At 38.4% G+C, this 16,093-nt stretch overlaps 1 protein-coding gene across 3 annotated transcripts in view; it reads left to right on the top strand.

The window, feature by feature from the left end:
• Positions 1–13,927, top strand: part of LOC123772369 (connectin) — an 806,097-nt gene extending 792,170 nt beyond the window's left edge. For all 3 annotated transcript variants that reach the window (XM_045765447.2, XM_045765448.2, XM_069325825.1), the window contains 2 exons: positions 6,323–6,508; positions 8,990–13,927. In XM_045765447.2, coding sequence (XP_045621403.2) covers positions 6,323–6,508; positions 8,990–9,384 — 581 coding nt within the window. In that variant the 3' untranslated portion in view covers positions 9,385–13,927. The remainder of the gene's footprint in view (positions 1–6,322; positions 6,509–8,989) is intronic.
• The last annotated feature ends 2,166 nt before the right edge of the window (positions 13,928–16,093 follow it).

A 16,093-nucleotide genomic window follows, 5' to 3' on the forward strand; every position in this document is an offset into this window, starting at 1 on the left:
GGCTCAAAAATCACGCTCAGGAGTCAAATTTCCGACATTTCAGGCATTTTGAAAACTGCTGGGGGGTTTGGGCAAAATATGACCCATCGTTGTTTTCAGTAATTGGCATATTTTCGGTATAAAAAGTCGTAATTTGAAACTGAAAATAGGTGCAGAGTCAGAATTCGGATACAAAATCACGCTCAGGAGTCAAATTTCCGACATTTCAGACATTTTGAAAACTGCAGGGGGATTTGGGCAAAATATGACCCATCGCCGTTTTCAGTAATTGGCATATTTTCGGTATGAAACGTCGTAATTTGAAACTGAAAATAGGTGCAGAGAGTCAGAATTCGGCTCAAAAATCACGCTCAGGAGTCAAATTTCCGACATTTCAGACATTTTGAAAACTGCAGGGGGGTTTGGGCAAAATATGACCCATCGCCGTTTTCAGTAATTGGCATATTTTCGGTATAAAAAGTCGTAATTTGAAACTGAAAGTAGGTGCAGAGAGTCAGAATTCGGCTCAAAAACCACGCTCAGGAGTCAAATTTCCGACATTTCAGACATTTTGAAAACTGCTGGGGGGTTTGGGCAAAATATGACCCATCGCCGTTTTCAGTAATTGGCATATTTTCGGTATAAAAAGTCGTAATTTGAAACTGAAAGTAGGTGCAGAGAGTCAGAATTCGGCTCAAAAATCACGCTCAGGAGTCAAATTTCCGACATTTCAGACATTTTGAAAACTGCAGGGGGGTAGATATGTATTTGTGCAAGTTGTGTAATAATTATGAAAGATGTGTAATATTTGTGAAAGTTGTGTATTAATTGCGCATGTTGTGTAATTGCACATGGAGGAATTGTTTATTTATACCTTTGTGTATTGATTGTCATTGTGCAAGTTGAGTAATTATATAGCAAGTTTTCTTGTATTAATTGTGCAAAGATGTATAATAATTACACAAATTGTGTAATAATTGTCCATGTTTTATAATAATTTTTGTGCTAATAGTGCATTTATGCAAGTTGTGTTTTTAATTTGTTGAAGTGGAACTGGCGCGACTGTATTTTTTGTGTGCAAATTGTGTATTTTGTGTAAGCTCTGTAATCTGAAAAAATAGACCTTAATGGTGTAAGTGTATTTTGGTTTATGAGACAATGTATGAGTATTTTGTGAAAATTATGTATGTGGAATTGTCTAATTTTAGTGAAAGCGCATTTTTGATTGTCTAAATGCATAAGCATTTTGATATATTTGTGCAAATACCATACTTTATGTAAATGTCATACTCTGATTGTACATGCAATATTGTGTAAATGGTATATTTTTGTGTGCAACTGACATTTTGTATGAAAATGTCATATTTTTGTGTGATGGTATATTTTGAGTGTAAATAATATATTTTGTGCATAAATGGCATATTTGGCGTGTAAATGCTGTATTTTCTGTGCATGGCATAAATCACATCTGATTAATGGGGGAAATGGTGGCAAAAACTATGCTATTCTCTATGAATGTATAGGTTGTGGAGTATGCAGGCGATGAGTCACAATAACGTGGCTAAAGTATGTGTAGTATGTGGAGTTGTGGCTAAAGTTGTGGAGTATGTGTAGGTGTGTATGCATGTATTTGCGAGTGTTGGTTTAGAAACAAGTTACCTGATTTGCGTAGCAAGAGTAGGATTCTTTTTGAGGTGTAGAAATGATTAGCCTATGAATATAGTGGCTAGCATCCAGCTGAGTTGCTAGATGGATGAATTGAGGTGCGACATTTGGATAGCTATTTGATGGATGTGAGGACAGTTGACTACCCTATGAACACAGCCACTAATTCGCTGTGCTGCCAGATGTGTGGTAACTAATTCTGGATTATAGTAGAATATCTAGCTATAGGGTTTCATAATTGTTGTTGTTGTGGATAAAACTAGAATGAGAGCTATTTATTAAAACTATTATTGTAAACTATTACTTTAAGTGGGATCCCTTGGTTGTTTTAAGCATAGGGCGGACATGAATGAGATTGGATGGAAATATATAGGAGCTGCCTCGTATGGGCCAATAGGACTTCTGCAGTTACCTGTATTCTGATGTTCAGCTCACCTGCTATGCTGCCAGATGTACGATTCTGCTTAAATTGCAGTACAACATTTGGGCTGCTGTTATACTTTTGAACTTATCACTGAATAATGATTACAGTTGTGGTTGACTAAAATGCATATTCTTAATCCTCTGATTAGGTTAGGTGGGGATGGATAGTCTAGTCATTTTTAATAATAACATCATTGAAATTGAAATTGAAATAAGTTTATTGAGGTAAAATACACACAAAGGGATGAGGTAGCTCAAGCTATTCTCACCCCATTCAGTACAACGTGTTAATACATACATAGACACACATCACAAATAAACACATTACCAAACATTCTGAGAGGTAAAAATATACATTTCCTCCTTCACAAGTAGTATGGTATCAGACGTACACACAAATACTTTTATGACCTAGGTATACTGTATAGACAATTTGCAAGACACCTGCAGATAATTCAACAAAATATTACAATCTTGGTGATAATAACATCAAATACAGTACATATACATATACCGGCCGTTGAAAAAAGCAAAACGGCCGGTACTTGTCATACTTTATACTACTGTCGACAACCGGGGCGCGGGGTGTAGCTAATCCCTGACATCATCTCAAGGTAACCTCAAGGAGGAAAAGTAGGTCGGGAGTCTGTAAATCTGACAACCGACAGGTAAGAAAGACAGAGTCTAAGAGCTAACAGCTCCATCCTGTAGGCACAAATAGTAAATTTAATATTAAACCACACACACACACACACACACACACACTCACACTTCCCCCTTCTCCCCCCACCCCCCTCTTCCTCCCCAATTTTCTAATGCATTGATCTCCAACATATTATGGGTAAAGAGCACCTCTGCCACCAGTCTGGCCAAGCCGCCACCCTAAGCCCATCTTTACCTCAAAATTGATATATAAATAATAATATCGAAGGGGGAGAAGCTCCTCTAATTGCCATCAAGAGAACAAAAATATTTTTCTTCTGCCTCTATTTAGAGCTTTGAGGCAGTTTGTGGTGAGGTGGTGCGTGACTTAATTACACGGGGCACTAAAAGGGGGTTAGAGTGCATCGCTAAGATACGAGGGTGTTGCTATGGTGACCATAGAGCAGACTGCGTTGCTATGGTGACCATAGAGCAGACTGCTTTGTTGTGGCCTTATACGTTATAATGACTGCAGGATGGCTGCTATTCTTATTATACGTTATCAACACAAACTTTCTCAAATAATTTCATCTCCCGAAAAGGTTCCACACACGGAGGACGTCCAGGGGAAAGGTTGTACGCTCACCCACAAATCAACATCACCCACTTACAATCACCCATGTACAATCACCCATGTACAATCACCCATGTACAATCACCCATGTACAATCACCCATGTACAATCACCCATGTACAATCACCCATGTACTATCACCCATGTACTATCACCCATGTACAATACGAAGCTCGTGTACAGTGTTGGTGGTCGTGGTGCTGAAGGGTACAGTGTTGGTAGTGTTATGGTGTTATTATACCTACTCTGCTTGCTTGCAGTTGAGAAACCATGGCAGTCTTGTGCAAACAGACCAATGATATTTGAGGTAATCACTATTACTCAGCTACTAAGAGGAAAGACACTTGATGGTAATTGACTATTTGACAGTGAGGTTTTAATCTTATAATTTGTGTTGCGCTCCTGTTTAATTCAGGGAAACACTTTTGACAGTGACAAGTTGCAGAGGAAAGCTGCAATATTGTCACGGTCGTCAATATCTGATATGATAATGATTAACGATATTGCTGCGTGTTGAAGTGCTCAGAGGAAGGGAGTGGAGAGATAGTGAAGGGAAGGAAGAGAGGGAAAGAGAGAAAGGGAAGAGAAAGAAAACGGTCTATGTAAGCTTTTATCTGTTCACTTTCTGATACTTTCCACAGTCACATATTATATCTGACCTCACATTAGGAGCCTAGCACGCGGGAAATTAAACTATACCCAAACTAATATTTCCCGCTATTTGGTCCATCAATCATCCGGACGACACAATCCGCTTAAGCGATAATCCCATAAAAACCCGTTGTGGCAAATGAAGCAATGGTAGAAAGCCAGTATTTGAATAGTTACGATGTGAAGCATGTTAGTGGTGCGGGCCAGCTTGCTACTGCACACACATTTGTACAAGAGTACATTATAAATGCGACTTTCTATTCCACCAATGAGTCGAAAAGTAACGTACTAACTTTTGTAGATATTATTTTCCAAGTATAAACAGGTTTTGTTTACATCCCAGGTTTAGATTTATTAGATTTGTTCATAGATTACGTCTGTCGGAAAATCCGACACCATTTAATAATCATACAGATAATAGCTGTGTTGTATAAACAAGTTACCCATAGAAAACGTAACTTGTAGTGGAATTACCATCTAAAGAAAACGGGATATCATCACCGCATACTATTATAATTCACCACCTATTATGGTGGGAATTATTCTTAAATACATTAGTCTTTGGACTTTACCATCATAAAAACATCTTATATAAATTAACTTAATTATCAATATTAAAGTAGAGTAAATGTGACCCTTCTATCACTTTCTGAAATCTGGACAAAGTAGGCCAGGCGTCAGAGGGAGGAGGAAGGGGAGCTATTGTTGTGTCACCTCCGAGACGTGTGGAGCAAATTCGGCTCCTATCATTCTGGACAATGTCGGCCAGTAACGTCAATAGTATGGAGTGTTAAACAGCCATTGTTTATAACGAGACCAGAGGCTCACACGGGAGCAAATTCGGCTCCTGTTAATTTTACTTGGACGTAGTGTTATGGAAACCAAAGGTACCATCTCCAACACGATGTCTACAATTCAAGTTAAGTGTTCTTTCCGAAACCCGTTTATCAATCATTTATGGCCATTAATGTCAGGATATAGGGTGACCCGGTTAGATCACGTGGAAGCCTCAAACTAAAGGTAATTAAGCCAGGTCTTCATTGTTCCATGTACTGTATAGTGTTTTCTCTGATATACTTGTCATATATAGGATTCTGGCTTCACAGCTAGCGCACTTTTGACAGGTCAAGACGAGGAAGCAAGATTTGTGCACCAGTTACTGGGTGATATGGAAGCTACCTCAAAGAGGATAATTTGGTGTCTACACCCTAGTTATACCTGGTGGACTAACCTGCCGTACTATAAGATAAGGAACCTCTTCAACGTATGTAGTTAATTTTGTAGTTTGATTGGCTGCATATATATATAAACTATTAAACCCCCCCTAATGTGTAGAGGATCGATTTGTGAGATTATTGCAGAAATACAGTCCACTTATCATTATACAAATCACTATCGAAGTATATAAATTAACGTAAATATAAATTCTATATATATTCATATAAATTAAATAAATATAAATCTCACAGGTCGGTTCCCACAACGTCTGGTTATGTAAATTGTTTTGGTTCGGTTGATGTAGGTGGTGTTTACAGCATGTCTCGAACCATCAAAGCTTCGACCATAACGAGGCTAAACAAAGTACAAAGACGACTGTTGCCGGCTCCGACTCTACGTCGAAGACCCTTCTCACGACTTATCAATCATCAGCTTTTAAGTGGTCTCGCCTAATCAGCAGCGTATGAACCTAGATATTCCATCTACGCCTAGTGTCATTATTAGGGTGTTTTTAATTTCACTAAAGCATCATAATTTGTACACTTCATAGTGTACAGTATGTTGTACACATAGCTTAAAACAATTGTGTTTTAAGTGTGAAGACAATGTTTGTCTGCACTGACAGCAGTCGTCCACATGCTAATGCACTGAATATGACAAGTGTCATTTTCATATGATTTGCTAAATATATAATTAAATAAAGGGATGCAGTGTATTTACATTCAGAGTGTGCCATCGGTGCCTACATACTCACTCACACACATTTATATCAAAATTCTAATACAATTGGAAACAACAAAGTGTTCAGTTTACCCCCCCCCCACCTTCTGTCTCTTCCAGCCCACCTACACACACACACACACACAAAACACACACACACACACACACACACACACAAAACTAATAAATATATTAACAGCTCTACGGATGTAATTAGACCGGTCACAACTAAACCCACCATAAGGTAATTGTTTAAAATAATCTCTCCTTCACCCGATCAGGCACAGCAGGCTAATGTGCTACTCTTTAACCACACACACGTCTCTGATAAGAGTACCTGCCGCGACGGAGCCCGGGGGCCTAGAGTAAACACTGTCCCTTCTTCCGCAGGTAACAGCTTCCGCTGCGACAGGCGCCTCAGCTGGATGTTTACCCTCCGCAACACTACCAAGAGCGTGTCTGTGCGCAGGAACCTGGACGAGGTCATCTGCTATCTGGAGGGCACCACCTTACCGCCGAGGCTAGTCGAGGACGAGACAGTGACCCCAGCCTACGAGACTACTACACTAGGCATAGGTGAGTACAAGCCAGGTGTCAGGGAGGGTATGGTGTTAGGGGAACAAGGTGTTCAGTGGGACAGGAAGGCAGCAAGCTAAGAGGAAGGGCAGTTACACACACAAGATATTTTGATATTTTTGGCCAGACTGGATGCATGTGTTGGATAAGTGGCATGAACCTGAAAAAAGGGAGATTCCTTGCAGAAAGGTTAGTGGGATGGGTAAACTTGGGAAAGGTAGATTAGTTGGGAAGAAAATTAACTGGCTCAGGATTTTAGTTGAGTTGGGTACTCCAGATAAATCTAAGTTTACATCAAACAAAGCAAGATTGTTTTACATAAACAAGGCAGGGCAGTTTAACTAAACATAATAATCAAACAAGACACATACCAGATCCCTACTCCATACCAGAGAGTGGTACCAAGCTTCACTTGAAAGGAACGACAAAAAGAGGATGCTCTGGAGGAAGAGAGAGATTATCAAGAAGGCCAAAAGAACGGAGTGTGGACAGAATATGGCATCTCCAGGTGGTGTCGTATGCCTTTTCCGGGTCAACAATGACAGCAACCACGGACGTCTTCCCAGCAAAGGCAAGCAGTTCATTAGGACATCAGTCGTGATGCGACACTTGCAAAAGCCAAATTGAGTAGGGAAGAGGCGGTGATAGCATTCCAGTAACCACATCAGACGGAATTGACCTTAAGTGCAAAAGAGTTTGTAGACGCAACTCGTTAGAGCAATGGGGGCAGAAGTCTTTAGGGGATGACCCTAGCAAACCAGATTTCCGAATAGGAAGGACAACCACCTCAAGCCAGTCCTCATTGACAGACGACGACTCCCAGACATGGTTATTCAGTAAACACTGAAACGTGCAAGGAGAGAGACGATGAAACATCTCACAATGAATATCTGAACCTGCCGCCTTAAAACCACAGAGGGCCAGGGCAGACTGGAGTTTTGAGAGAGAGAGAGAGAGAGAGAGAGAGAGAGAGAGAGAGAGAGAGAGAGAGAGAGAGAGAGGATCGTTACAGGAAAGCTGAATATGAGTGCGAAAATCTAAGGGACAAGATTCAAGAAGGGGCTTATGAGTAAGGCGAGGAGGAGGAAGATGAGAACCGGAGCTAACAGTCAATAAAAGCGTCCCCTCGCTCGACAACGTTGGGTACAACAGTTCTACGGGCGAGTGTGCGCACCTCCCCAAACACCCGGCGTCAAAACAGAAGAAGATATCGGAAAGAACATTCAAGAATGGCAAATAGGCAGCAGGAAGGGATCAATCCTAAAAGGAAAAGAGGTGGGGAAGAAAACCAAATATGAGGAAGTGGTAAAATCTACCAGCAAAATTAGAGAGAACAAAAGCAGGAGCATAAGGCTTTAAAAGTACAGGACGACAAGCCGTCCTTGGAGTGTGATGCAAAGAGCATCACACTCCGGCAACCGCCCACCAAGACCCCTCACGATGGCAACAGGCTAGAAAGGGAGGGGAAGGATAGGTTAAAGTTAGGTATCATTATGTTTGAATACAGTACACTATTCTCAAAAATGGGAAATATGGAATCTGAAAACTATAAGCATGCAATGAATTCCCTTTATAGAAAATAAAATTCTTTAGACCATTTCAAAGAAAGCGTGTTTTGCATATACTTTGTATATTTTACACGAACTGTTTATAATACAATTAAGTTATAACTTCAGAGTATTGTGTGTTTAGGACAAAGGTTCACCCGTTAGTATACGTGTTGACTATTACTGGAACTGTAATATGCTTTCAGACCATCACAAATATCTAAGATAACAATCCAAGTTGTTGTTTGAATCCAAATCTCATTGTAATGGATTTGGTCTGAGGATGGGCTTCATATGTTACATTGGTATCAGGTTATTTCCTCAGAAATCCTAGAAAATTCAGCTGAATCATGTAGGATTCTCAGAAGTATCCAGCGTGCAGGTTCGAGTCCTCATCACTACTACGATTTTAAAATTGTAGTAGCCATGAGGATCGGCTATTATGATAAAATATTGTGTTCCATGGTCAAAGAAGGCAGAGTTGTACACCCAAATATGACACGAGATCAGCGGTGAAATAGTTATATAAAACCTATAAATGTTGCTTTAACTATCAAATTTAACTACCCAAGAGTAGTGTAGTTTTAAGTCACCCTGACAAGTATTAACTATTTCACCTGCCTGAAAATCATATTTGCTATTATAAATGTGCTGGCGATATATCACATTATCGTGGCTGAAGATAGGAATGACCAAACCACACATCAGAAAGTGAAGAAACTACGAAGTTTCGGTCCGTCCTGGACCATTATACAGTCGCTCATACGACTTTATAATGGTCCAGGACAGACTGGAACGACGCCGTTTCCCCATCATCAGATGTGTGGTTTGATGATCATGTTATATAAATAATTCATTTATTAGTCATTCGACGCCAATCTTAGAAAAATGGGAATTATTGAATAGTATAATAATCTTGTTGTTGTCATTCTAGGTCCCGTGATGAGGTTGCTGGCACTGCGCGAGTCTGAGCTCCCCGACCCTATGATGCGCTGGATGCAGACAGCCGACCCGGACTGTGAGGAGGGTGAGGAAGGGCAGGACGGGACTACTCAAGGCGAGGCCTCAGACAAGCACGACAGAAGACGAGGTGATCACACCCGGAACAACGGACAGAAACGCGCTAACCAGAAGAACAAGACCCAGAATGACATGCCCCCAGGTGAGGAAGTGACAAACCCTGAATCAGGCGGGCCCCTGGCAGAGGCCCAGCCTCCAGCGCCTGTCCAAGAGTCCCGGGCTTACGACAATGCCTCCAAGACGAGCCACACTGCCCTCGCCCCTCTCATCGCTCTCTGCGTCACCCTCCTCCACGCACGTCCGCACTGAGATCTCCGACAACATGCAATATGAAACATTAAAAGTATTGTTATCTTAGTGACGTTTGTCAAGTGACAGCATCCAGCAACTGTTACACTGTCAGGGGTTAAGAAATTTTGCACGATTCGATCCTAAAAGGATGATTCGAGTTCGAATGTTAATGAGCTATGTAAAATTATGGGTATTTGTAAATACATATACATATATATATAGAGAGAGAGAGATTAAGAAAGTCATTTTGTAAGACAATTCTCTATTATGGACGTGCCAAAGTATATATTATTGAAAAAATATATATATCCCAAAATGCTTCACAAGATGATTTTATAAAAAAGTGTTTAATACACACAAACAATGAGTAGCTGTGTCCCTTGCCTTACATCCTCAACCCCAAGACCTCAGCTGGGGTTAAGAATGCGCTACAGACATAATCATCGCCAATTCAAATGTACCCTTTTGTACTGTCAAAACATATTGATTCGAGAAAGTACACAGTTTATTACAGAGGAAAGTAGATCACTTGAGATATATTCTGAAGCTAGGCCAAGATACACGACTGTAATCTCCACAGTATCATTAATGTTATATATTAACGTGTTCTAGTTCAGTGTGTACAAATGAATTGCCTGGCTTGGCAGTTGATAAAGGGGAAAAAAAAATTCTCTCGACCTCAGACCTTCCTGATCTTCTCTTGTTCCTTTGCGTTAAATGCTACCGAAGGCTATATGGACTTGGTTTGCATTTCTTCCTGCCACGGTTGATGTATAGTGTACGTACAGTATATTATAGCCTCAATCAACTTTATATTCCATCAATCTGTGTTCTCCTTCAGTTTGGCCAGCAAGTGATCAACTGTCAGAGTATGTAGATGATCCAGTGTGAGAGTAAATGAAAGCTGTATGACTATACCATACTCCACCAGTGTGTACATAGCCTTGTGTGTGTGACTGAACTATATTTTCATACTAAGATGTTACCGTGGGTATATATACAGTAGTTACCGCCCTCCCGCACCTACTTTATACATGCAATACTTAATTCATTTGACCTCGAGTGACGGCTTTTATGTGCTTGTTTTCAGCCTTGGACAAGTTCGTTTCTTCCATCCTGTAACCCTCCCCATTTAACCCCCTCCCCCCCCCATTTAGAAACAAAATAAAACAATTTTTGTATCATTTTGGAATGATCAATAATTATGCAGTAAATGTAAAAATAAGACTAAATAATTCTTCGTGAAAATATTCATTAATATATATGACAAAAGTTTTGGGTGAGATGGGTATAAATTGGGTATGAAAACATAAGAATGTAACTACAGAAGGCCTATTAGCCCATACTTTCTCTTCCTGTTTCTATGTTAGTTCGGGGATCTTGAAGTGGGTAGAATATAGTTATGCGTTAATTGGCTGTTGATTGCTGGTGTTGACTTTTTAAATGTGTAGTGTCTCGCTGATATCGAGTCTCCTGTTATTGTATCTATCGATGATTCCTGTGTTGCTTGTTAAGATTTCTCTAGATTTCTCTGTTAAAAGAGAAATCTTAACAAGCAACACAGGAATCATCGATAGATACAGCAATAGCAGGAGACTCGACATCAGCGAGGCACTACACATCAAAAAGTCAACACCAGCAATCAACAGCCAATTAACGCATAACTATATTCTACCAACTTCAAAACCCCGAACCAACATAGAAGCAGCAAGAGAAAGTATGGGCTAATAGGCCTTCTGTAGTTGCTTACATTCTTAAGTTTTCATACCCAATATATATATATATATATATATATATATATATATATATATATATATATATATATATATATATATATATATATATATATATATATATATATATATAGTGTGTGTGCAAATTAACAAAAATTATCGTTGGTTCTTTGTACTTTCCTCAGGTCCTGTAACGTTCACTGCCTTGTTTGCTTGTTTTTTTACTTAGATTATTTTGCATTGTTATTTTAATATTCAAACTTCTTGAACCAAAATTAACAAATTCATATATGAATTTCTTATATTATTTTGTCAATTTATAACGACAAATTACACTACAATAAGTGTATGCAAACGATATGAATGTTAAATATTTTTTTAACAAAGCATAAAGTAAACATTAGTTTTTATGTTTAGAACTTCTGGCTTTATGTTTTTTCTTAAAATGTCAAGTGGAAAGTTGAAATGTTTTAGTAAAAATTGTTCATTATATCGTAAAATTGCTGGTTTTGGTTAGATCGACGACTTCTACACCCGAAAATATTGCCTTTCCTAATATGCATATTTAACTTCAAATGTCAATAGTGGGATGACTGGTGTTGCTTATTTGTAAATAGATGCCTCATTATAGTTTTTTATATTGCAAGAGAAAATAGACTGCTACTGTACTAGATGACTTCAACAGACTTTATCTTGAAATGCCCACTAGTTACTACCCACTGCACAGTACACACTATTTTGCTGTAACTTCAGAGACGCCTGTATGATTGATGCAACGTCTGTACAGAAATCTTTAGCAAAAGTTTAACACTACTCTAATATTTTTTAATTTGATCCAACTGGCTTTAAGTCAAGTATCTTTTATTTTATGTGTTTTAACAGACTAAAACCTATTGACCATGTTAAATCTATTTAATACTGTAAACAGTCTTTAGTGCACTAGTTTTACTTTTGTTAAGAAATAAGTCAAATTCAGCAGATGGCCCTCAGTGTACATTAGACGAGCATTGTGGTAGTTGACACGGAACTATGCGTTAAAGGCAAAGCTGTAGATCTAACTTTTTTCAGTGAAAGAATTCAGTAATTAAGCTCATGGCTTAGCAGTGATTCCACTCTTAAGGCCTCTTGAATGTAATTATATAGAAAAATATGTGAGTTTTACTTATACAGTATATGTATATAATATCCGATGTAGTTATTGTAGCTACATCTATGTAAATACTGTATCCTAATAATATAGGCGACGAGCAAGTCTGATTTTTCAGTTGCTAAAACTCACGTATTTTGTAGGAACTTCAGGTTAAACATGAGAGGTGGTCAGCTTGCAAAACTTGTTCAAAATAGCCCCATAAGGCACATTAAACTGTCATACTTGGTAGGATTTATGAGCCTTATTTACTTGTAATAAATTTCCAACAATTTTAAGTTTCTATTCGATGGAAACAGCAAAATACTTTAGCCATCATTGGTTTTATAATGTTAATGGATATGCCGTACTGACTGTGCTTTGTAAATTGTAATCAGAAAGTCTACCGTTGGGAAGGACAATTCATTACCAGACTTTATAAAGTCTTTATAAAGTCACTAAACCAATCACCAGGTGCCTCTCTTGCCTCTGACCAAGGGCGGGTCTCCATACATAAAACTTGTTGGACTCTTAACATTGCCAACATAGATTTCTATTGTCTTCTGTAGAGTCATTTGCACGTGGAGACAAGATGGAAACAACATAACTATAGACACCTGCTATTTTATTATATATCATACAATTAACATTAAATTGTATGATATATATATTTTAACATTAAACCTCCACCAGTGTAACTGGAAATCTGTCTAAATGTTTTGATTTGTATCGTGCAAAAGTATGCCACTGTGCCCTTAATAGCTGAACTATCCATGTAATCAAATTTTTCTTTACGAGTTGACACCCAAGAACAACCTAACAGCCCTCTAGAAATGCCTTGTGGACAACTCTGGTACCTTTTCAGATGATTTTTTTTTGTGTATAGAAATATACATTGGTGGTTCACCTCACAATCAGTGAAAGAGATGATAGCCAATTTACTGATATAGTTTGAAGTTGTATTTGACATTGTTAGTATATAATTTGGAGGATAATACAAGCATGTCCCCTGCTAATGCTTTTGATTCAAGTAATCTCGTAAAAGATTATCTATCACGTACTGAACTAAACAGACAGGATTAAGTAATGCTGCTTGCTTCCACTGACTGCAAAAAAATCAATTTGATCTAATCAAAGAAATTTTGTAGAGTACCTTTACAGCTGGATCCCAGATCATGAGCTGAGTTAATCATTATACTAAAGACGAGACCATTTGGAGTACCAGTCAAAATGTTTTTCTTGTTTTTTGTTCACACTGTATTAAATAAGGTTTCGGCCCAGACATCATACACATGCAGCATAAAACAATTACTGTACAGACACTTGAAAAGCTGATAAATGATTGTGGTGTATTCCACTCATTGTATTCATTGCTATTAAAAACTACATACAAGGACACCCATTTGTGATCTGTGTGCCAGCTGTACAGAGGCAAAAAAAAACGATTTTTATAAAAATAAAAAATTAAAAAATATTAGCCATACATATTACAAAAAATAAAAATAAAGAGCTTGTTGTTATTTCATACAAAATGTGTCTTCGATACTAGCCAGCCTATGAACTAGTTTTTGGCCTAGTTCCGCGGCTTGCTAGTGCTAGTCATCCGACTAGAATGAATGTTTATTAGTGCAGATGTATATGCAGCATATTGGTTATACTGTGTGCAAATTATTTCTTGTTTAATAAAATAGTATCGTGGAAATTGTTTTGTTTCAGTTCTTCATGATCAACAATTACAATTCTGACCTCCCTATTTATGAGATGTTAAACCAATTTATAAGATGCTGAGCTATTTGTAGTCATCAGATTATGTCAGAAGATTAATTAGTGTTACAAAACTTGTATATATATGCTGCTCATAATAAATACAAATACAGCATAATATAACTGAAATTATAATTCAAACTAAAACACAATCGACTTGAGAGTGGTCCAGGACGGACCGAAACGTCGTCGTCCCTTCACTTTCTAGTGTGTGGTCTGGTCAACATACTTCAGCCACGTTATTGACTCCTCGTCTGCATAATTAAAACTATTCCTTGCATTATTATGATCAGTTTAAATTCATGATAATTAATTGGTACATTTACTTTAATTTGTTAAATCTGTTAGGGATAAAGCACACAAGAGCAGGTCCCGTGGGAAGAATGAGAAGAGTAACGAATTCAGAGTTGCTTAACTTTTTGCTGGATCTATAATAAACGATGTGACAAGTTGACAAGTTGTCTTTTCAACTCAATGGTGATCCACTGGATTAGCTGTGGCAAGTCCTCGCCCTCAACCAAGGGTAAGATTATACAGCTGGCATACAACTACCATTCCGTCACTGCTCTTCTGCCTGAACAAGCTAAGTTATTCCAGAAAAAGGTGCGTGTCCGGTTTGTTTGGCACCTCAAATATAATTGTCTATTGCCATTGCAGTGCAGGTTTAAGATTATATATAAAAAATGCTATGTCAGAATAGCTGTCTATGAAGAATGGGAGTGTATATGCTGTATCTTGCAGCTTTCCGTAAGAGTGCTACAGGTCTACAATGTGGCATTTTTAACCAAACATTTCATTCGAGTTGTGCAGAACTTCCTTCAAAGTACATTAAATAATGTAACACACCGGATTTGTCATAATGACAGACCGATGTGAACAAATGTAGTCAGACTTATGAGAGAGATACCCGAGGCACAAACCACAAGTAAGGAAATTTGTAAGGAAATTACCAAGTGCAGAGTATCGCAGAGTGGAACACAATGTCCAGCATCACTATCATCAGCAATACTGGGAAGCCAAAATATATCATTGAGAACCACAGTGTAAATACATTGAGAACGTGTAAATAAGAACACACAAATTATGCCAGAGAGCATAGATGGCTCAAAGGAGTGGGTTGCAAATACAAGATTGGAATAGCATATCTGTGAAAAGAACAGACGAAAAGATGTGTGGATAGTTTAGCAAAGGTAAATGCAAATAAGGAACCAATGGCACATAATGCAGATTTGCACCTCCCAGAAGATACTGGAGTATGTTAAGGAAGGGAGGGTACCATCTTGGAATAGAGTGAAAAATTTTCCAACGCAAGTTCCGTCAACTCTCTTACAAACTGGAATTGCTATGATCTTAATTCCAGGACTTCCACGTGAAAGAAACAGTGCTATAGATGGGAGGAAGTTGATGAAGGTGCAGATATAAGTGAGGCAGCACAACCTGCAGTTTGGGTATATGATGCTGATGAAAGTATGCTAACGTTGAAAGCGTTAATGTTGGAAAATGTTATAAATATATTGGATCAAGTTATCCCAGGCCCATCGATCTCTAACTCATTGTTGATGTGACGATTTATAATGAATTTTGTAACTCATCAAGATTGTAACTTGCTTAGCTAAATGAATTGTTGGGTTCAGTCCCTGAGCCCATTGTGTGCCTCTGTAAGCCTTTCCACTACCGCCCACAAGATGGGTATGGGGTGCATAATAAATGAATTAAACTGAACCGAGTTATCCCAGAATCAAGTATTTTGCTTCAATGATTATCTACATGTTTGCAACATACAAGTCTGCCGACAGTAAGTCACAATAATGTTTCTGAAAATTATACAGCCAACACATCAGAAAAAAGGAAATGACTTCCTTTATTTACAACAATATGAATGTTGTAAAATGATAAGATAGACCTAACACGGCCAGATTCGCCACAAAGTGGACAAAACAATAGAGAATTTCTGCAAGTCGAAGGCTCATAGCCAACCTTCGAACAAGTATTATACAGCCACAGAAGGGGAACATGTGTTCCTGGTCAAAACATCTGACTCGAGGGCCACTGATGTCTGGAGTACCTTTTAAAATTTGCAAACTCCTGACATCAGTGGTCCTCG

This window comes from Procambarus clarkii, chromosome 17 (genome assembly GCF_040958095.1).
Source record: "Procambarus clarkii isolate CNS0578487 chromosome 17, FALCON_Pclarkii_2.0, whole genome shotgun sequence".
Classification (NCBI taxonomy): domain Eukaryota; kingdom Metazoa; phylum Arthropoda; class Malacostraca; order Decapoda; family Cambaridae; genus Procambarus; species Procambarus clarkii.